Source organism: Pristiophorus japonicus, chromosome 18, assembly GCF_044704955.1.
Source record: "Pristiophorus japonicus isolate sPriJap1 chromosome 18, sPriJap1.hap1, whole genome shotgun sequence".
NCBI classification, from domain to species: domain Eukaryota; kingdom Metazoa; phylum Chordata; class Chondrichthyes; family Pristiophoridae; genus Pristiophorus; species Pristiophorus japonicus.
Genome location: NC_091994.1, coordinates 26,413,831 through 26,437,595, shown reverse-complemented (window position 1 = coordinate 26,437,595; position 23,765 = coordinate 26,413,831). Strand labels below are relative to the sequence as shown.

General features: G+C 41.0%; 1 protein-coding gene across 4 annotated transcripts in view; it reads right to left on the bottom strand.

The window, feature by feature from the left end:
- The window catches only part of LOC139228614 (transcription factor E2-alpha-like), a 143,104-nt gene that overhangs the window by 6,114 nt on the left and 113,225 nt on the right, over positions 1-23,765 (bottom strand). For 2 of the 4 annotated variants that reach the window (XM_070859793.1, XM_070859792.1), the window contains exons 11-18: positions 22,291-22,438; positions 19,023-19,087; positions 18,695-18,773; positions 18,247-18,320; positions 12,904-13,107; positions 10,974-11,094; positions 8,865-9,027; positions 3,455-3,687 (exon numbers count right to left, since the gene is read on the bottom strand). In XM_070859793.1, the coding sequence (XP_070715894.1) occupies positions 3,455-3,687; positions 8,865-9,027; positions 10,974-11,094; positions 12,904-13,107; positions 18,247-18,320; positions 18,695-18,773; positions 19,023-19,087; positions 22,291-22,438 (1,087 nt within the window). Of the gene's footprint in view, positions 1-495; positions 720-3,454; positions 3,688-8,864; positions 9,028-10,973; positions 11,095-12,903; positions 13,108-18,246; positions 18,321-18,694; positions 18,774-19,022; positions 19,088-22,290; positions 22,439-23,765 lie in introns of all 4 variants that reach the window. The other 2 variants (XM_070859794.1, XM_070859795.1) reach the window with 2 other exon arrangements.

The window sequence follows — 23,765 nt, the reverse complement described above, 5'->3', positions numbered from 1 at the left end:
TGGATTTACCTCGTTTTCTCTCCTACTTTTTTCAATCTTGGTGGTGTCTTGCATTCTAGACCTTGGCCCTTCACCTTGATTTCCCAAATTAAAAGAAAGTCTAATTTGTTACTGCCAAGCATTTTGTCTGCATGACGGCTAAGTGATCAAAAATGAGATTTACAGTTCAGCAGGTTTTAGCAAACTCACTTCACAACTAAGAAACAATGATCCATTTCATTTAAAAATCACTAATGAGCCTGTACAAATTTCTACAATCCAAGACTTACCAGTGTTCATGAAATTAGAATGAACTTGTAATAAAGAATATTCTTTTTAAAAAAGTGTACTACAAAAGGTGAAAATGAAAGTTAATTCAGATACATTTTCAACAGTTTGGATCCCCTAGTTGCAAAGTGGTCTAAATGTTCTTGGTGGTAATCAGTACAACACATCTAAAATGGCAGGAACAGTCAGTGTTTTGCTCTCAGTACAAAGTTAGTTACTGTACACTACCTCGTACTTGCTGTTCAAGGCCGAGAATGACCTGGACGGCCTGGTGCAGGATGATCAGTTTGGTTTGAGCTTTATCAGTGTTTAAGTGCACCTGACACATGCGGCCCAACTCTTTGAAAGCCTCATTAATGTCTCTGATGCGAATTCGCTCCCTGACATTATTTGCCATCCGCCTTTCACGGTCCTTCATCTCTTTTTCTTCGCCTGTAAAGCCTTCATCAGTACTGCAGGGTTCACAGTGCGAACAGGGGTTAGTTAGGGATGGCAATTTTAAAGAAGCCGTAATCCTTTTGTAGGCGCATAAATATATAAATGCTGTCAAATCTATATATTACAATGCACCTTTATGTAGCTTAAAATTGAAAAATTCATCAGATGCTCAAATTTGGTTCAATTGATCAGTTTGCATTTCTGAATTGGCTAACTTTGGTGGAGTGAGATGCCAGAGTACTGCAAACATATGTGGTAAATAGATATAACCAACGAAGCCAACAAAAGGATATACTGCCTTTTAACCTTTGAAGTAACAAACTGTTACACCCAGAGCAAACTGCTAAAAGAGATAGGTACAGGAGATTATATAACCCTAAGGAGTTGCTATGTATGTACTAAAGTCTCACACACATAACTACGTCTTTATGAATTTACGAGAAAGAGCAGCTACTGTATCAGGTAATTGTTCAATTCATTTCCACAACTGTTTAGATTCTCTTGCAAGGGTTGGAAGCGATCCAGAATGAAATTAGTCCTTTCATTGCGATAGCTAAAACTAACCAGCATATCTGAAAGCCCCAAATATCCAACAGCTCAACCTAACTTTATAAATCTAACTAGTATTTCCTTAATCTGCATCAACACTTCAGAGGTAATAGCCTACTCATTTTTCTTAATTTCTTAACCCTTTTCGTTTCTTAAACTTGACTATTTGGCCTTGCTGGATTTTTCTTTCAACATTGCTCTCTGTTCTCTGCATTCATGTTCTCTTTCTCACTTTTACCCCCTTGCTATTTTTCCTTGATCATTTGCAACTACCATGCTGACACACTGTCATTTTGTATTATCCACTAACTATTTTGTAACCACTGTCTGCTATTTGCCTGGTGTGCAAATTGAGGCCAACTAGGAATTATATCTCACCTTTAATGCTCGGGGTAGCTAGAAGAAACTTGAGGCATGCTTTTATAATTTAAACAGGGTCTGGTTTGGACAGAAGTCCAGTAAATTTGTTAGTTGTAGAACAATTTAGAGAGCCAGTACCCCAAGTAAATCAGTACTTGGAATGGCTATAGTATCAGCAATAAAATCAGAGTTGCCAGACATGTCAGATCGAATAATTCATACATTTTGTATCAATTTCCTGCTTTGAACACTGCCAAGCAGCAAGTACGAGGTCAGAATGGAACCAGTGAGTGACCATGGCTTGGGACCATCCAAGCTAAGAACAGGAGAGCAGAAAACATTTGTTACAGAAGTCAGACAAAAGAACATGACTAAGAGCAAAAGCTGGCTGTATGCAAACACTCCCAAATCCAAGTTTACAGTGAACTGCAAAGGAAATGTTAAACTGCACGAGTATGCCAAGATGACTATACACAGCATGCACTTAATTTGGAGGGCTGGAGAGGGGATAAGAAGAGCATAGAAGCAAGGTGGAGGGCAAGATGGATAGGAAATATTCTCCAGACCCTACAACCCAAGACACCTCCAAATAGGTGCAACAGAAACACTAAAATCCATAGTAATTAAGCAAAGATGTCATGTTTAAGAGGACCAAGGACTCCAGGTTAACCTTTGGGCAACCTTCAAAAGCAGAGGCTGAATGCAACCCAATAATATGGCCTAACAAATTATCATGTGGTCTTTTCCTTCCTGATGTTACTCTTGGAATTTCACAGGTTTTATAAATTGTTTGAGGGGTGATGAAAGTTATGTTAATTTAGCTAGAAGAGTAATCAACATTTACTGCTCTTCAAAATTAGGCTCAACATATGCACAGCCACATATAAATGTAGTCAATTGGGATATAGAAGGAAAATTCAGTCAAATATTTTTTCAAAAAGAGGGGGAGGCAGTGGAGAACACAAAAAGTTTGCGTTCAACTTTTCACAACTTGCAATGATGCGCTATTTTCCAGCAGCAAATGCTTGAAGATTATATTGCATCTTCTCCCCCTTCTTCCAATGTTCTTTCTTTTTCTGCCCCCACCTCATCTGAAGATAGTGACTCTTACTAGTGCCAGTAGGCCCGTTAACTTGCCCAAGTGCTTATTTTTATTGTGCAAGGCTATTCGACTATGTTGCCAAGCCCAATCCGGTCCTCGCACAATTTCCAGGGCTGTATGTGTCAAGCGGTGCCCAACAGACAGAAATTGGGTTTAGGAAATCGGGTGCGAGGATTGGTCTAATATTTTTACCTTCTTTTGCCCAAGGGTACGGAGGGCAACTGCTTTGCCCTTACTGCTGTCCCATCGGAGATCAGCTAACTGGGAATGAAACCTGCAGCCTTCTTGTCTGTTTGGTATAATGCTACACCAAGAGGTGTACTCATTAGGCAGGAGCTGTTACGCAGAATTTTTGATGAATGAGTTTTGAATTGCTTTTATTTATTTAGTCATCTTATTTTTTTCAAAATTACACTGGGTAAAACTTCTGGAGCAGACATGCCTGCATGTACTGTTTCACAAATTGTATAAAAAAAAACAGAAGCATCAAGCTTGTGCCCTCCTCACCATTTAAGTGGTTAAGGAAAGCACAAACGTGAAACTGAATGTTCATTTTATATCTAATTTGCTGTGAAATAAAATGCTAGGACAAATGACATGCATTGCATGCAAGTGCTAGAGTTGTATAAAACAGGATTGGCATCTTGAGGATGAGTGGGGAAGACAAGCCTTTAGGCATGTTGTATTTCACAAATACAGATAGCCCCATGCCAGTTGATATCACTATGACCAACTGACCTCTGACTTGTTGTTCCAAGTTGAGAATGACTGACACAGCCTGGTGGAGTATAAGCAGTTTTGTCTGTGGCTTGTCATTGTTAAGGTGGAGTTGACACATGCGTCCAAGTTCCTTGAAGGCCTCATTGATGTCACGCACACGAAGGCGTTCACGAGCATTATTAGCTACTCTCCTCTCCCGCTCTCTTTCTGCTTTTTGCTCTGGGGGAAGGTGTTCGTCATCATCTTGACTACTGACCAAAATACAATAAAAACATCCCTCAAGTACAAAATATCAAGTGCAAGTCATTTGATGCAATCACACGCTGAACTTCAAATACTTGAACTGTACAAAAGCATTGACTACTAACATAATGGCCCCAAGTTTCCACATGATTTGCTCCTGATTTTTAGGAGCAACTGGTTTAGAACGGAGTATCTTAGAAATCGGAATTCTTGTCATTTAGTTTGCTCCAGTTCTAGTCAGTTAGAACAGTTTCACTTTGGAACAGAATTTTTTTTTCAAAAGGGGGCGTGTCCGGCCACTTACGCCTGATTTCAAAGTTTCGTGAGTGAAAACTTACTCCAAACTAACTTAGAATGGAGTAAGTGAAGATTTTTGTACGCTCGAAAAAACCTTGTCTAGACTTTAGAAAATCAGGCGTAGGGAATGGTGGGGGGTGTGTTTAAAGAGAAGTTTACAAACATTAAACACTTCAGTTTTACAAATAAAGAGCCATCATCAATAATAAATGATAAATACATCAATAAATCAAAAAAAAAGAAATAATTAAAAAAAAAATCAATAAATAAAACATTTTCTACTTACCGACTGCAGCACCGGGAGCCCTCCAACAGCGTGCTGGGATCCCCCCCCCCCCCCCCCCAGTGTGTCTCTGATGAGGGGGGGGGGGGGGGGGGGGGGAGAAAAGGAGATGGGGGGGGGGGGGGGGGGGGGAAGGAAGGAGATGGGGGGGGGGGGGGGGGGGGAAGGAAGGAGATGGGGGGGGGGGGGGGGGGAAGAGAGATGGGAGATGGTGGGGGGAAAGGAGATGGGGGGGGGGGGGGGGAGGCTGAACGGGCCAGGCCCGAGACTTCGGGCAGGGCCTTTACAGGTCGGTGGCGTTGGGTCAGGTCAGGGGGAGGGAGGCCAGGTCGGATCCAGTCCGGGCAGGGAGGGGGGGGGGGGGGGGGGGGGGGTAGAAGCAGGAGTCGGGTCGGGGGCGGGAGGCGGGTCGGGTCCGGAGGCGGGAAGTGGGAGTCGGGTCGGAGGGAACGTGGGAGTCGGGTCAGGTCCGGAGGCTGGGGGGGGGGGGGGCGGAGAGAAAAAGAGAGCGGGAGTCGGGTCCGGTCTGGAGGCGGGAATCGAGTCGGGAGGAAGCAGGAGCTGGCCGTGGGAGGAGCCTTATTCATGCAGCCCCAGCGAGGCCATTCGGTCAGGACTAGGGGCTGTATGCTTCGGGCCCCTCCCACACAGTTTCGGGCGCCTGGAGCTACTGCACTTGCGCGCCAACTGTAGCGCATGTGCAGAGGTCCCGGCACTGTTTTCAGCGCAGGGACCTGGCTCCACCCCCAACAGCTCCTGCTGCGCTGCGCCGAGGGCCAGAGGACCTGCAGGGAGGTGGAGAATCTGCAGGTTTTTTTTTTAGGCGAACTTTGTGGCGCGATAAATGGGCGTCCAGGTCGGGACTGCGCCGTTCTAGGCGCGGCTCGAAACTTGGGCCCAATATACTAAGATAGTGGAAGGAACTAATATTCACACAATTTTGAAGGCTGCAACTTGATCAGCAATGCAGTTTGAAAAGCTTAGCTCACTTTTATTATTTTTTTTTAAAACTTAAGAAGCACTGATAAAAGCTATTACTCACATGGTAAATTAAGTTACTTACATTAGAACTTTGCATATTCTGATTCATGCTATTAAATATTACACCTTTATTGATAATTGTGCACAAGCATGCACTTCATCTGCATATAAGCATCAACAACATAAATTTGTGGAACATTTTGGTACATCTGCAAGACCCTTCACCTGTACTTAAATATGTTCTCTCATCACGTGACTAGGTTTGATACATTGGGCAAAACAAGAATTGGAACTTGAAGTGGATACTGTTTGTTAATTTTAATTCCAAAGGTTTTTGTTCAAAAGCCAATTTCCAAATACGTATTTTTGGGAGATCTACAGAAAATACAAGATTTCCGACTGAGCTTGGTTCCAATTTTGATTTTCAACTGCAGTGGCATTAACATTTCTAAATGTTCCAAGACAGGAACTAATTGGATAGCTCTTTCCAAGAGCTGGCACAGGCAGGATGGGCTGAATGGTCTCCTACTGTGCTGTATCATTCTATGATTCCATGAATACTCCAACAGAATATCAAACATACAGAGTATATCTACCACCGCAATATAAAGCAGACTCAGATATGTAACCACTCCATAGATGAGGTAGGTCAAAATGGTTTTGAAGCAATTCTGTGCAGGATTGAGTTTCAGATCTCAAATAGGCAGAACTGGCCATTCAAATAATTTGATCATTCAGATTACATTTCGGGATCCCATTAGATGTTCAACTTTATTTCACAACACGTTAATGGGAAGTATTCCAGTGTCATGTGGAACCTCAGCAAGCGGATCAATGGACTCAATAGAATAAGTATTGCAAATAAGGAAATGTCACAATTGTTGTATTGGGTTTGCTGGAACCAATGAACAATTTTCACTTGGCACTAAAATTAACATAAGTGTTTTCCATGACATTAACAGCATCCAAGAGTTTTGGGACGTTGTAGGCGCTTATATAAAATTATTGCTGTTGTAGAACTGAAGATATGAATTGACCATTTGCAATGTCTCTCAAGAGCACTCTTCAAACAGAGGCTTGGAGATGGACTGTGCCATATTGGCCCTTCAACTGAGCTAACAGGTGCTGCACCATCTTGGCTTGGTCTGTAGGTGCAGCTTCTGCAACCAGACCCTGCTCGAAGTATCTGCTGTGACATTCTATGCCCTGCAAGGTGTTAAGTTGAAGTCCAATGAAACCAATATAGTATCTAATGTTGAGGCACAGGAATTGGAAAGGAGTCCTTTCCATTAATGCAGCTCAACTAGAGTGATGTGATCTGTCCAGACTCCAATTTGGTTGCAAATCTGTTCTTCAAATATCAAAGCCAGCCATGGTGTTTGAAGTTTAAGATGGTGATTGTGGCACAACACATGACTGGGGAATCCCCCTCCCCTCCCCTCCCCGTGGAGTCATGTCAACAATTCCTTTCACACTCTGCTGCCATTTCTTTATATTCTCCAGCAGCAACTGCACCTTCCCTAAAAATATGCATTACTGACAGCTTTGCCTTCTGTTCTAAAGCAAATTGTAAAATTCTAAACCAACCGTGACTGCTGATTAAGACTCCTTGGACTGTCAGACATACAGCCATGTAAAAGGCAAAAACTGCAGAAGCTCTGCATGAAATGTAATATTGTCCATACTGACATCAGTAAATAAAGTTGTCACTGCACCAACGTGTGCTTGATCCTCTGACCTCAAACTCTCTTTCTGGACACAATGTCTTTGATTTAACATAAGTGAAACTATCACATCGTCATTTGAAAGTCCATATACACGTCATCAACCGCAGTACCCTCATCAAACACCTCCATTTTATCAAGTTCGTCAAACACGATTTGCCTTTAACAAATCAGTGCTGACATTTATTTACTAGTTCATACTTTACCAAATGCCAACTAATTTCATCTCAGTTTATTGTCTCGACGGGGAAGACTACATATTAAAATGGCTCCAAAATAGTCAAAGTCTTAAAAAGGACAATGTCCCAATGCTTCCCCAGTCCCTACAGATGGCAGCTTAAATCATTATGTACAAGTTGAATAAACAAGGAAAGTGGAAATATTTCAGTGCCACATGGCAGTCAACAGCAAAATAGCATTTAGTTTTACTCAGATTGAAATGCAAAATATTTCCCCATTTAAAATGTGTACCTAGGAAACATTATGGTCTCCTCTAGTTTTAATACTGCTCTCTTTATATTTAGTGTTGTGAAAGTAGTACAGAGCTGTTAAATCAAGTTTATTTTCAATGAAATGGACAGAAACTGTCTTGTACAATCTTACATCCCATAACAATTACACTATAAATCATTACTGGACATGGCCACATTTTGCTTAGCTGTCCTCACTAGTGATTAGTGATTCACGTGAGGCATTGGAGATTCCGTTTCTATAGCGGTGGGACAAGTAAAGGTGGGTGATGTCAATGATGAAAAAGTGCTTTGGATCCACTCAAAATTTCTACATACAATCCACGTGCACAGTACTCATTAATTACAAAGCTCCAGCTGAGTGCCCAAAAAGAGAAAGAGCACAGTTTGCCAAGTCCCAGCTGGAAGATCAGCTTGTTTTAAGATGTTCAATCTGCTAGCAGGATTTTTGCAAGTTGAGCTCTTTGCATTTGCTACACTCAGCTGGAGTTTTATAATTCTTATATAAAGTAGTACTGAGTACATAAACTGAATTTAGAAATTCAGAATTAATCAAAATTATAAATATCACAAGCAAATCACTCTCTGCAAACACACATCCAAATTACTGTACCCTTCCCTTTGCAACAGAAGGAGCTTAATGTAGACCTCCTACGGAAAGGACGATGGAACAAGGAGAGTGAAAAGTCATAGGATCTGTGACTCTCATATCAGCTAGGGTTTTAGTCAAGTCAAGTAGTACTGGGTACATAATCAGCCAAATCAACACTGACCAAGGACCAAACCTGAAACCTTTCTGATCTACAGAACTCCATACAACATGTACATTCACCCAATAAGTCACTGTGGAGTACAGGCAGAATAAGTAAAAAAAAGTACTTACCATTTCACCTCTAAGAATACAAAACATACACCTCTTATGAATTTGCAATCAATTGCTTAAATGTCCCCATTGACAGTGGTATGACATTTTATATACACATGCACAACTTGCGCTAATATAGCATGCACTTCCACAAGTGTCAAACTTGGTTGATAACATCTCAATTGTTACAAAACAATATTACTGCCGAATCACCATAAGCAGCCTGCTGTATTGGTCAGAAAATACACATGGCCAAAATGGGTACAGATGAAAGAATCACCACAGATGTCAATGTCTTGCTGACTTTACCCAAACTTTCCACAAATTTTCATTTACCATGGAGCTGAGGGACTCAAAGCGAAAGGATGATTAAAGAAAAAGAACACTTCCCGTTTACAGCTTCCATATTTCTACGCAATAGTCTCTGTTCTAAATGAATCAATTATAAATTTGTAAAATAAGGTAAACCCAAATACGATAGCGCAGTTTTTAAAAAGAGAATTACTCGAGAATTACTCAAAACTAGGAAATTGGAAAAGAATATTCTAGGACAAGAAAATAATACCTGGTTCTTGATGCCCTTGATGACATTTTGGAATCTTTCCTCTCATCATCTGACTTGTCTTCTGAACCTGAGGAATTGTGATTTTCATCATCCTCCTTTTCTTCTCGTTTAATGTCAGCACTCGACTGACTAACACTTGATCTCTGCAGACCACTGGTCATTCCTAAAATAGGATGAAAAGATGATTCATTACTAAGATGAGGGCGTTGACTTATGAGGAAAGGTTGAGCCTCTACGCATTGGAATTCAGATGAATGAAAGGTGATCTTATCGAAACATAAAAGATTATGAGGGGGCTTGACAAGATGGATGCAGAGAGGATGTTTCCACTGATGGGAGAGACTAGAACTAGAGGGCACGATCTTAGAATAAGGGGCCGCCCATTTAAAACTGAGGAGGAGGAGAAATTTCTTCTCAGAGGGTTGTGGATCTGTGGAATTCGCTGCCTCAGAGAGCTGTGGAAGCTGGGACATTGAATAAATTTAAGACAGAAATAGACAGTTTCTTAAACGATAAGGGAACAAGGGGTTATGGAGAGCGGGCAGGGAAGTGGACCAGAGTCCATGATCGGATCAGCCATGATTGTGTTGAATGGCAGAGCAGGCTCGAGGGGCCGAATGGCAGAGCAGGCCCGAGGGACCGTATGGCGTACTCCTGCTCCTATTTCTTATGCTCTTATGTAAATTATCAACTAGAAATGAAAGCCACAGATGGATTTGAGGAGAACATTTGGTAATGTTTCAGCTTTGACCTAACTTTACAAGTATGATCATTAAGTAACTTTAAGGTTGCAATACCATTAAATGATAGGGTGGCAACAGTTTAGTTTTGAAAAGGAATATCACAAGCTGCCATCAGACATGAGAGACTTCAGCGGAGAAAACAATTCAGGAGAACGAGGAAGTCTTTTACTTCAGGAATTGTGACCAAGGAAGTTTTAGTATCTTGTGGTTTGTACTGAGCATGCAAGTGAAAGTATTGTGAATGCATGTCTGATAAGTGCCTATTGGATTTGCGTAATCTATGTGGAAATTACTTGTACATCTATTTTATGAGTCAAGGTTCTACCAAGTTACGAGGGAATTACTAGAATCCTTAGGAGGAGGTAGATTTATAGCCAAGTGTAGCTAGTTAAGAAGGGAGTGGTTACGTGACTAGTCATGCGAGCCAGAATTGGTGGGATAACATTGGATTCTGTTTGTGATTCCGGGTTGTAAAAGGGATGGAGCCTAGTTAAGCAAAGCAAGACTTTGGAAGAGCGAGCTTTTGAAAGGACAAGGAAGTCTTTTACTTCTGGATTTGTGAGCAAGGGAGTTACATCATCTTTCTTCTTAAGACTTCAGAACACTGCTGTTTCTTTTCATACCGTGGGTTTCTTGTTTTTACAGGAAAAAACTCAACACCAAGACTATCCATCCCCACATCTCAGAAGGGAGAACAACCTTCAACAGGAGGTGTGAGCCATGTAAACCTTCAATGTAAGCTTAGGGAGGGAAAGGGTGGAGAGAAAACATTGTACTGCTTTTACTTGTATTAATGCCCATCAAGCAGGAGATAAGCTGCCTGAAGGAGGTCAAAGACCTATCCTATCGAGTTGAATTCAATGACTGTTTGACCAAAACTACAAATCATCAACCCCTATTGAAGTATCGGAATCATTTGATGAAGATATCACAATGCAATATCTTTAGCTAACAATCTTGGTTACTCTATTCTTGAACTGTATTGAGCTGCCTACATCATGCACTGATGAAAAACAGTAAAGAAAGTGCGGCTTAAAAATGGAAATTCTCCTCTTTAGATCACAGCATTCCCACAAGAACAGAGGAACAACTTGCTCTCAGGTCTCCACTATTGCTGGTCTACAACTGGTCTAGAAGCTTTGAGTGCTGCCCATAGGGATTCCATTTTCTCAGCCTTCATGCAGTAAATCACTTCAATCCTGCTTTATCTCCTAACTGCACAGCTGAGGCCAGTAACTCACCAGGTGATGAGGCATTAACCTGCAATGTGTTTGACTATATTTACATCCGCTTTAAAGTTAGTAAGTAAGTATACAGTGCAACCCAAATATATTGATATGCTTTGTTAAGAAGTGCCCACACTAACCACTGTAAGTTTCTTGTGGTCGGTTCAGGTCCGACAGTGCAGTGGACTGTGATGGCAGTACACGAGTAGGCAGAACACTAGGGTTGCTAGGTATTCCTGAGCCTTCTTCATGAGCTCCAACCTGCATCAAAAGAAGCGAGCTTTAGGAACAAAGTTTTGCACAATCTGAATGGTTCGAAAAACAAATGGTAAAAGGGCATAAAGGGGAAAATCTACAAAGAAGAAATGTAACAAATTTGTGGAATCTAACAGAATTAAAGACTGTAGAACTGTATAAAAATAGTGTAGTACTGAGGGAGTGCTGCACTGCTAGATGAGATGTTAAACCGAGGTCCCATCTGCCCTCTCAGGTGGATGTTAAATATTCCATGGCACTATTCGAAGAAGAGCAAGTTCTTCTGGTGTCCTGGCCAATATTTATCCCTCAAACACCAGTTTAAAAAAAAAGATCTGTTCATTTAATTGCTGTTTGTGAGACCTTGCTTTGTGCAACTTGGCTGCTGTGTTTCCTACATTACAGCAGTGACTACACTTCAAAAAAGATTTAACTGGCTATAATGTGTTTTGGTATGCTCGGAGGTCATGAAAGGTGCTATATAAATGCAAGTTCCTTTTTTTTCCTCTTTAATTCAAGTAGTTTAACTACACTGGAACGTAACCAAAACTCTCACCAGGGTGCTAAATATATCCCTCAATGTAACAGAATGCTCCATATTAAGAAAAACTGGCAGGGATACTTATCCTGTCCACGTAGCACCAATCAGCTAAGAAGGGAGTGTGACAGTAGTTGTACCAAATCTATATTACTGACGTATGTTCATATTAGTGATTTGGACATTTAATCTGGACTCCAAGGAAGGTGAGCCAGTTTTCAAAAATGGATCACCAACATTGGTCACACTTAATTCACAGAATCGGGTTTTAACTCAAAAGAATTTCAACACAAAACTCCTCCTAAAAACAAATCCATACAACGATAAAACTGATACTTCATGGTTGACACTGTGATTCTATATTTACACTTACTCAGCTGGCCATAGCAGGTCAAGTATTTACAGCAAACCTTCCTTGAGAGTTTGGGACAGTCTGTGCATTGCAGGAAGTTACATGATGTGTCTTGCCTATTTGCTGGATTTGAAAATTTGAATCTAACCCATGGCACAAACCAATATACATATTGATTGGCCGCGGGTGAACTCGAGTCTTACCATGGTTCTAATTGATGCACATCTCAACCAAATGGCAACATAGAAAAGTCAAAGGAAAAAATAGGAGCAACAAAGAAAGAGATTTTTTAAAAAAACCTACAAGATCTTTCACAATATTGATTAAACTGCTAAATAATTAAATGTGGAGAGAGCCATGCAGCAACCAAAGAATATTTTCCTCTGCTGAACACTGTTGCAAACAAAAATAGAGGGGGGTGGGGGCGGATCCAGAACAAGGCTGCAACACAGGCCTGCAGAGTAGCTCAGGTGCTCCAAGGGGAAGGAGGGCTTAAAAAGGGACATCGTCCCCCGATTCACCAGTTTGGAAGTTGATCTTACTTGCATATGGAGGAAGATCAAAAGAGTTTTGAAACGAGAATTTGTGTTAAAAAAAAAGTGATCAGTTCCACATAATTTTAAAATACAAAAACTAGCGTTGCTCAGATATTTTATACAACTTTTTTTTTTAAAGAAAGTGACTTGGATGAAGCATTAACACTTGGAACACATGATTAAAAGAGTCTCAACTAGAATTGACCATGTGGATAATGGTAAATAAACAAGTGATTTATCCATATATTTAAAAATAGGAAAATTCACTTTGAAGCAGTCATTGCGATAAAAAAAAAACTTGACCTACCAACTTCTGTATAGAAATCCATCCCCATTCCCTGTAACGTTGATCAAACTTGGATCAACATGGTCACTGAGAAAAAACTCACCATAGAATGTCTGTTGGCCGACACCAGCACTGGGGGTGTAAATCCTGTGCCTATACCTCCAACTGGGCCATTGTGCGATGGTCCTATTAATACGTGCAAGTCACCATGGTTACCAGGCATGGCAGTTGCTGAGCCAACAGCATGACTTCGCAGCACGTGAATGGCATCGTCCAGTCGGTCTAGTCGATCCTCCATTTTATTTTGCTGCGTGAAAAGAAATGAAGTGGTCAAAGCTTTCTTTATTAATGTTAATTAGAGAGTACAGCTCCAAATATTTTTGACAATTGCAGCAAATTAGGCAGAGTTAAAAGCTCAAAAATTGTACTCATTTGAAAAGTAAGATTTAAGGAATTCTGTAACAAAAAATCCATTACTGATCTACAAGATAATTTCCTACATTACAACAGTGACTAAACCTCAAAAGTCCCTCACTGTTTGTAAAGTGGTTTAGGACGTCCTGAGGTTGTGAAAGGTGCTATGTGAATGTAAGTTCTTTCTTCCTATTGCTCTAAAGAGGTCAAGCTGTTTGGGGGGGGGGGGGGGGGGGCGAAGAAAGAGGGCCATCACGAGCATTTCTATCTTGAAACACTTGAACAATTGTTTTAAAAAAAAAAAGGGATGTGGGCGTCATTTATTGCCCATCCCTAATTGCCCCGAGAAGGTGGTGGTGAGCTGCCTTCTTGAATTGTTGCAGTCCTTGTGGTGAAGGTACTCCTTCTGACTTTGGCATAGCGGTTTGGTACAACAGAGTGACTTGCTGGGCCATTTCAGAGGGCAGTTAAGAGTCAACCGCATTGCTGTGGGTCTGGAGTCACATAGGCCAGACCAGGTAAAGACAGCAGATTTCCTTCCCTAAAAGGACATTAGTGAACCAGTTGGGTTTTTCCCGACAATCCGGTAGTTTCACGGGTCACCATAACTGATACTAACTTTTTATTTCCAGATTTATTTAATTAACTGAATTTAAATTCCTCAGCTGCCGTGGTGGGATTTGAACTTGCGTCCCATGGATGATTAGTCCAGGCCTCTAGATTACTAGTCCAGAAACATACCCACTATTTCATTGATCCCAGTGGCAGTTTTCTTGTGTGGGGAACAGTTTATCTGGTGGCATGTGGTAGAGAGACAGAGTAGTCACTGTACGACACTCTATGCTCAGATTTAAATTTCATGAAATTTAAAACACTTAAAAAGAGCTATTCTTAGGAGGGACAAAGGCAAATAATTAATAAAATTAAAACAACAGCTCCTTTAATGCGCTGAAGGCCCCGCGATGACAGGAATTTCTGATCAGATTGCAGAATTACATTTTGTAAATGGGGTTATGAGGTTGCTATTGAGACTTGGGACAGTTTGAAGTTTCAGTACTATAGTCTGTTAATGAACCTTCCTTATGTACCGTAGGAGGTAAAGGTACCTACAAATTGTGTGACACCACTACATCATCTATTTTAGAGCAATGCAAACATTGAGTGCACTTAAGTGATTAGGAATTATGCAGGTAACATTTTCCCAGAGGGTTACTCTCAGCTCGTTCACTGCATATCCAACCGGAACACAGGAGGGAACAGTCTAAGCAGGAGCCTGTGATATGGAAGCAGGACAACGGTCAGGAGGGTTTATGACCATTACTTGTACTGGCAAAACAAAAAGAACGCAAGACGCCTTTCTGGTTTAAAAAAAAAAGCACTGCATGATGTGGTACGAAGCTAAACAGAGACTTGAAAGTCTCCAGTTAGATTTCCTGCTGAGTTATCCAGGCTCAGCTGGAACAGCCTCAGAGCCTCTGGGCTAGGGCAAAATTCTAGTCTCAATGTAGAACAGCAATGTGGGCAAGTACCAGAGGGCAGCTAGCACCAGTGGACCAGCATTCAGCAACAGAGTGCCTTCAGGAGCAGAGAAAACAGCTTTCAAAAATGTTTCATTACCTCCTAATTACAAAGAAAGTTCACTGATGAGATAGATCAAGTTTGGCTTGATGACAATATTCAGTTTAGGTTTTTTAAAAGCAAGATCCTCATGTGAAGAACAATTCCTTCCCTTCAAAGCGAATACAAAACCATGATAGACACTAAGTACCCACCAGTAGGTTTTATATTACTGAGTTGACTTCTTTCTCAAACTTAGACATTTTATTCACATGAATTGGTCTTGCAAGCTAGAAATCCCTAAAAGCAGAGTAGCAAATTGTGAAAATATCAAAGATTTGAAGGTGGGACAATAAACAGCACAGAGCTTTAATTTTCAGATATTAGAATACAAAAGTCAAGTTCCCAGTCGTGTATCATTTCACCGACACAGCACGCTCAAATTTCAATGTGGACATTGAAATCATTGCGGTGGAGGAATTAATAGTTTTGCATTACCAGTTCATTTCACATCATTAGTGCTTTGATGGGACACGATGAAAATCCAGGAGCTGTACGTACTTAAAAAAAAAAGTGTTTCTAGAACTAGCGCCCAAAACAGCGTGCAGAGAAATCGATCACCAGTAAAAATGGGTTTTAATGAAACGGAGCCCCTCTTACTAGTTATATTTCCTCCAATACATTTTAGCCAGCATTCCCAACCTGTGGATACTCCAGTAACAAGGGGTGAACACAACTTGCATTTACATAGCGCTCCCACAAAAGGTGAGGAATGTCAGAGTACTTTACAACAAGATGGGCACCAAGCAGAACAGAAAAAGTTAAAATGGAAGTCTATATTGGAACCAATCTATGATGGGACGACAATCAAATTCACTATATTTAAATTCCATTCAAGGTGTGCTCGATGTCAGGCCGTGGTTTGATTTCTTACACTATTAACCAATGTCCCCTGCATGTTTTTCAGGGGGCTGCGTGGGCCATTCAAAATATCGTGGGATTTTTTTTTACATGCCTTCCAAGGAACGGGAGAGGGTTTCAATTTTTAAAATTTTTTTTTTAAACTTGCATTTCTGTGGCGCCTTTCACAACTTTGGGTCCCAAAGCGCTTTACAGCACATCAAAAAAAAGTGTGTTTAGACTTCTGAAAACAGAAAAGGTGGTGATTAAGCCGAGGGACTTTGAGGGGAGGTTCTAGTGGACAGGGCCACTGTAGCCCAAACAGACACTTGTAGAAACAGAGAATGAACATTAAACCTACTCCCTGTGGCTGAAGAGCTCCTCCCAGAGTCGCACTGCGGATTCTGCCCACTAAGGGGCACAATGGACATGATCTTCACCGCGCGGCAAATCCAAGAGAAATGCAGGGAACAGCACCAACCCCTGTACATGGCCTTCTTTGACTTCACAAAGGCCTACGACACTGTCAACCATGAGGGATTATGGAGCGTCCTCCACAAATTCAGCTGCCCTCAAACGTTTGTCACCATTCTTTGCCTGCTTCACGATTACATGCAAGCTGTAATCCTGACCAACGGATCCACCAGAGACCCAATTCACATTCGGACCGGGGGTCAAGCAAGGCTGTGTCATCGCACCAACACTCTTCTCAATCTTCCTTGCTGCAATGCTCCATCTCACCCTCAGTAAGCTCCCTGTTGGAGTGGAGCTAATCTACAGAACAAACAGGAACCTCCACTGCCTCCAGGCCGGATTCAAGGTCTTCCCAGCCTCAGTCATCGAATTACAGCACGCGGACGATGCTTGCGTCTGCGCACACTGAGGCTGAACTCCAAGCCATCGTCAACACTTTCACCGAAGCGTACGAGAGCATGGGCCTACACTAAACATCCCTAAAACAAAGGCCCTCTACCAACCTGCCCCTGCCACACAGTATCGCCTCCTCTGATTATCAAAATCCACGACAAGGCCTTGGACAACGCAGACCATTTTCCATACCTCGGGAGCCTACTGTCAAACTAGGGCAGACACAGACGATGAGGTCCAACACTGCCTTCAGTGCAGCCTTCGGTCGCTTGAAGAAGAGTGTTTTTGAAGACCAGCACCTCAAACCGGCACCAAGCTCATGGTCTACAGAGCTGTAGTGATACCTGCCATCCTATATGGTTTGGAGATATAGACTATGTGCAGCAGACACCTCAAAACACGGAAGTACCACCAACGCTGCCTCCGCAAGATCCTGCAAATCCAGTGGCAGGATAGGCGGACCAACGTCAGTGTTCTTGCTCAGGCCAACATCCCCAGCATCGAAGCACTGACTATGTTGAGGGTGATTAATTGAGGTGTATAAAATGGTAATGGGATTCAACAGCATAAATACAGATCAACTATTTCCTCTGCTAGGAGAATCTAGAACAAGGATACACAATCTTAAAAATAGACGAGGCCACAGGAGTGAAATCAGGAAGCGTTTTGTCCACAAAGTGGAAATCTGGAACACTCTTCCCCAAAAGGCTGTGGATGTTAGTCTTGAAAATTTGAATTGACCTGATAGATATGGAGCATAGGTGGGTAAACGGTGTTGTGGTACAAATCAGCCATGGTTTAATTGAATGGCAGGACAGGCTCAAGGGGCTTAATGGACTACTCCTATTTCTACAGCTTACACAAGTCTTGCTATCAGACAGCTAAATGGAGGGTGACAACAGCAGTTCAAGGCGGCAGCTCACCACCACCTTCTCAAGTGCAATTAGGGGTGGCAATAAATGTTGGCCTTGCCAGCGACGCCCACATCCCGTGAATATTTAAAAAAATGTACAAATTTGTTTCACTGCTCATTGTTGCTATGAGCTCAATTAAATACTTAGTTTGAACATAAACCTCAATGTGCCAACAAAAGAATAGTACAAGCCAACATCCCCAGGATTGAAGCACTGACCACATTTGATCAGCTCCGCTGGGCAGGCCACATGCCAGACATGAGACTCCCAAAGCAAGCGCTCTACTCGGAACTCCTTCATGGCAAACGAGCCACGGGTGGACAGAGGAAACGTTACAAGGACACACTCAAAACCTACCTGAAAAAGTGCGACATCCCCACTGACACCTGGGAGTCCCTGGCCAAAGACCGCCCTGGGTGGAGGAAGTGCATCCGGAGGTCGCTGAGCGCCTCGAGTCTCATTGGCGAGTGCATGCAGAAAACAAGCGCAGGCAGCGGAAGGAATGAGCGGCAAGCCTGTCCCACCCTCCCTTATCCTCAGTGACTGTCTGTCCCACCTGTGGCTCTCATATTGGACTGTTCAGCCACCTAAGGACTCATTCTAAGAGTGGAAGCAAGTCTTCCTCTATTCCGAGGGACTGTCTATGATGATGATAGGTTATATATTTTCTTTCAAATTATATTAATTGAGTGGATCTTCAATGAATGCATAGAAGTGAATTAAAATTGATGTTACACACTATGTAAATTATATGTCGCAAACCAAAATACATAGGCATTAACTGAAAAACCTACCAGGGTATGTAGCGTCCCTTCATAATTTGGTGATAATGCACCTTGGCCTCCAGATCGAGACCACTGACCTGAACCTACAAAATGACAAAGACAACCAGTCAAGTTGCATGTTTTATTCAGTGCAAAATATACAATCTTAAAAAAAACCTGTGGTATGCTTAATTCACATTGGATCCACTCAGAGACCTAGAACTTTTAGCAAAGATGGCACTACATTACATTACCGAGTAGTGAAAGCCCCTTAATTATTTGTATCCTATTATGCGTCATTTAAAAACTGCTGCAATTTCAATTTTGAACACTGGATGGTGCAATAGCACCATCATCCTGAAGAATAATGTATACACTCAGATTAACAATTTAGACAGATACTAAACCTTAGCATTTCTGCAAATGAGCACGTGAATCTTAAACCACAGGGAAAAACTAACATAAAACAATAATGTACCTGCAATTGCCTGTGGGGACCCAACTGGTGTTGATGGATTTGAATGGAAGTTATTGTTGGAGTGATCTGGTGAATAGATCTGGAAAATAGGACAAGGCCCAAAATGAACTTCTTATTTTTTAATACAAGGACAGTTTACCTAATAGCACCCTCCTTTTGAAGTTAAAACCACACTGAACACTGGCACCAGAAATGTGGTAAATAAACATTCCAAACGTTCTAAATTTAGCTGCATACAAAATTCTAATCCAGCAATAAGCTGTGCTCGTGTTAATTAGAGTGTTAATTAAATCCTTACTTTAAAATATGACTTATTATGCAAGCTTACCGAGGCTAGAGCCTTTCCCAGTGCATCACAGGTTTGTGGGCTGCCAGCTGAGCTTCCTCGGTTAGCTAAAACCAGAATAGATACATTAACAGGAAACCCAGCAGGTAAATACAGTAAATATTTTATGTTACGGTAACAGCTGTATCTGAAGCTCAGATAAACCACACCAGTCCCTCCAATTTTATTTCACAGAAACATACACTTATTTAAACAATACTCGTACCATTTATTTCCTAAAGACTAGGCTATCCCATTAATAAATTCACAGATAATGCTTACATAACCAAATACGGCTAACAAAAAATAAAGCAGTTAATTTCATTAACCAAATTCAACAAACTATGGCAATGTTAATGATGAGGCCAGGACAAGTCTGAAAAGCCCCAAGTTTAGATGGTAATTCCTTTAAAAAAGGGAAAGGAAACAAGCTAATGCATATGAACACACCAACATTGACAAAATCGACAGAGCCATTATATCAGATATATTAACATCTTATTTTAAAGCCAGGACACCGCAACACACTATCAGGACATCATGGAAGCTTACTTTCACGCAACCCAAAATCTGAGAGTGCAACACACTATTCTCAAATGTTGCTCTGATCCATCTTGTGAAAAGGCCATTCCTCAATTCACCCCTAACATTTGTGCTCCATTACTGAGAAATCTTTTTTATGTAAGGCATTAAAAAGTATTAATTGTTTTAAAGATGAATTGTTATGCAAGTTTATCAAAACTATTGTACCAATTAGAGGTATACAACCCAGAAAACCACAAGTACCTCCACATGCATTAACAGATGACAACCAACAAATGAGATCTCCTACAAGATTATACATTGCACCATATATCGACTATTGCACATATTCATACTGAAAGTACTCAACTATTGAATTAATCTTCACATAGAAGGGGCAATTTACCAATCGCACACTATAGCCAACTTGTGCTCAAAAGGAGTGTGGGTTGGAGGATCAGTTACAATTGTTGTTGTCCTACCTGTGACCTACACTCCCTTTGCGTGTGGGATCGATGTATTTACTTTATAGTGAATGAGGTTTACATAAAAGCAGGAGAAATCACAAAGGATGCCTATCCTTTTAAGCACTTCCAACTTGCACAGCCCCTCCCAACTCACATCTATTGGCCTTGTGGTCATTTTCAGCTGTGATCACCAGCAGGAGAAATGCAGCAGTGGAACAGTAAAGAAATCTACATTAGCATTACATAATCCTTTCCCCTTTTTAAAAACTAGGAATTTAAAGAAAACATGTTTTAATATCTGAAAGCACATTCTTGACATGTGTAGAACAGGATCAAGAACTACAGAGGAAAAGCAACAAAAAACATGGAAGAACCCACCAGCCTCAGACTTGTATGGCAGCTCTTAGGTGGGTTAAGAGAAAAGAAGGTAGACAGAAGAGGATAAGATTTATTATTAAGTGGTCAACATCACACTAAGATCATCTGGGGGGGGGGGGGGGGGGGGGGCAGAGAAACAGATTATTAAGGGGAATACACATTATTTGTATCCGTGTGCAATGTGCAATTCTCGCGAATGGAACCTGTGCCCAATGCCACAGTAATTTATAATGAAAATGAATTACTCAACATGATTTAGAGAAATTTTATGGCAAAGAAACAGCAGTTATTCCATATAACACATGTTTGTATGGAATGCCATGGTTCCAGGAGGAATCTTTTCCTCACAACTGTTAGTAGTTGTCTAACCAACAAATTATCATTGCTTCGTGACAGGCTTCGTCACCATTTCCACAAGACAGTTAAATTAATTTTCAAATACTGTATTACCCTTCTGCTTATACAGAAATTATATTCCGTTTAAAATGTGGAACAGAACAGATGGATTCATAATCTCTCATTCCAATTGGAATTCAAACGTTTGACAAAAATGCAAAATGTAGACTTGAGAAATTTCTGTGCTGAACTTAGGCGGCCTCGAGTTAACTAGGCCCAACATTACTCTCATCTGTATTAAAGGCAAGTCACACGTGCAAACTCTACAATAGTTTTCCCCGAGCTACTTTCTTCAGAAATGCAATTCAAATTGAGGGAGGCTCGAGATCTGTCCGAGTAAAGATGGGGTTTTGCACTGACGTTGACCAGAAATGGTTGCATTAGGTGGCCAGTGGAATGGAGCACATCACAAGGGCTCACATTTCTTCCCCCGCCCCACCCCAATGTGTTTTTTCATAAGCTTGCTTTGATAGGGAGCCATTCTTGCATACTATTATCTCATACATCAAAAATATTGCCTTAAAGCCAGCCTCTATATGCTATAGTCCTCGGCTAAATGTGTTTTTAGCCCTTTCATGTTGTAAAATGAATTACGGCCAAATCAAACCAGAGATGAAATTAACCTCATGAATTGCAACCTCTTTTTATGATTATTATAGTGAAAGATTTCTTAGAGTTTTGCAAGTTTGTGGAGCTTGTGTTTCTCACCACATCTAATGACTAATCAAAACATTAACAATTTTAGTCAATTTAAAAATAATTTAGCCCCATGTATACTGTAGAGTAAAACAACATTTTTAAACATATGCAAAGTACAGCTTATATTGGTTCAAATAAATCAAGCTTGGATGTTGGATCTAATGGTCAGCTTCAACTAGGATTGATTTTTTTTAAACTCTCGTTTTATTGAAATGCATAAACTAATTCAGCTTCAAAGTGAGACTAAAACAAATGAAACAGCATGAAACAGAATTTCATGGGAGGTTTTTTTCTTCTTGTGAGCTGTCTGACTGAGAAGATATCCTTAGTCACTGGACTGAATTTAATGCAATTCGAGGAATTTCACATTTTTCAGCCAACATGGAGTGGGATTGCTTTGCGAATGCAGCAGTGATTTTCTTTGCAAAGAATGTGCACAAAAAGAAAGTAGACATACTGAAACTTGACTGAAATCCTTAATTACGGTGGTGATAAAGAAATTCAAAGATCTAGGCCTTGACAATCAGTACAACAATGCAAAAGCTATCATGACAGTGAGGGTGCCACTGCATAAACTTTGGTTGGCACTGGAAGTTTCAGCTCTTCAAATGATAAATACATTGGCCACAGAAAGCATGTCAACAAAAGTCTGCTTCATGCATGTGGAAAGTAGTGCCGGGATTTGAAAGTTATCCTTAGGATCCTACATCTATTCTTTCTATCAATATATGGAGGACAATGCGCTTACTTCACAATCCTAAACAGATCAAGAGACGGGCTGCAATTATGCATTAAAAAGCCATACATACTCATGATGGTTTCTGTCCCACTGATTGGTGGTGTGTGAGATGAAACTCCGTATGCAGCTGAACCTGCATTATTGGAACAGTGGAAACCAGGCATAGAAGGAAGACTCCCATTAACTTCTGTTGATGGCACACTGTGTATTGGGTAGTTCTGCAAGAGAAAAATGTAGCTGTACAAAGCTCATTCACCAATTTTCTAAACGTTGAAGGTAAGCTGGCTACAGAGCAAGTGCTACAAGTCAGCCTGAAAACTGGATTTTATAAATTAAATTAAAAAACTAAATTACGAAGACATATGGCATAATCAGCCACAGCACGATGCCCCTAAACCAAGTACAATTACTCTAATCTTCTTATCCGCCCCCTTGCTAGACCCTCATCTCAATCACAAACACAACAGGTATTGGAAAGGCTCATCATGAAACTAATGCTGGTTTAAGACTTTCCCCTTGTGCTATACTTACAAATCCAATAAGCAAAGGATGCAACCAATAAATCAGTATATGCGTAAGCAGTATACATGCCTACCTTCATGCGTATAATCTCTGCCCCCCGCCCCCCAAAAAATGAAACTTTTATTCCTTTCAAAACAAGTTGAAATGAGTAATGTTTAAAAAGTAAAATGTTTAATTAAAGTTGGTCGAGTGATAGAACAGATTCACACCCAAGATTCCTTGTGCAGGTTGCTAATCTCAACATGCCATCTTTGGCCAGTATCGAGCACAAGTGCTTCCTTACAGAACAAGATACGAATTAAAGTCCTTGGCCTTCCTCGTGCAGTTTCTAGCAGTAGGTCACCAAGTGGCATTGGTGCAAGCCTGTGAAGAGGCTGGAAACAAGTGCATTGGAGAAAAGGAACAAAAACAAAAATGTGCAAGGACTTCCAACCATTATGCAACTAAGCCATATTTCACACCAGAAAAGTTAGATATCTATCAAGCACATAGATGTTTTTAATCTTTTGGCAACGACAGACCAGTGATGTAAATCAGAATTAAACAGAGTGCCTCATTTATAGATTCTCTCATCGGACCTACAGCAGCTGAACTAACAATTCTAGTTCACAATGAAATCCCCAATATTTTGCCTTCAATTACATATTTTTTATAAAGGCCTTTGACTGCCATCTTGGATTTCAAATACTGTAATTCCATTATTAAATCCCCCTTCTCATCTTCTAAGGTACCAACATTTACTTTAGGCCCCCAAATAATAACTTCACAGTGGGGCAGACAATAATCAAGGGAATAATGGAGGCATGTGAAAAAGGAACGGCAGTAATCATGGGGGATTTTAACCTGCATATCGATCGGTCAAATCAAATCGCACGGGGTAGCCTCGAGGAGGAATTCATAGAATGCATTCGGGATTGTTTCTTAGAACAGTATGTTACAGAACCTACAAGGGAGCAAGCTATCTTAGATCTGGTCCTGTGTAATGAGACAGGAATAATAAATGATCTCCTAGTAAAAGATCCT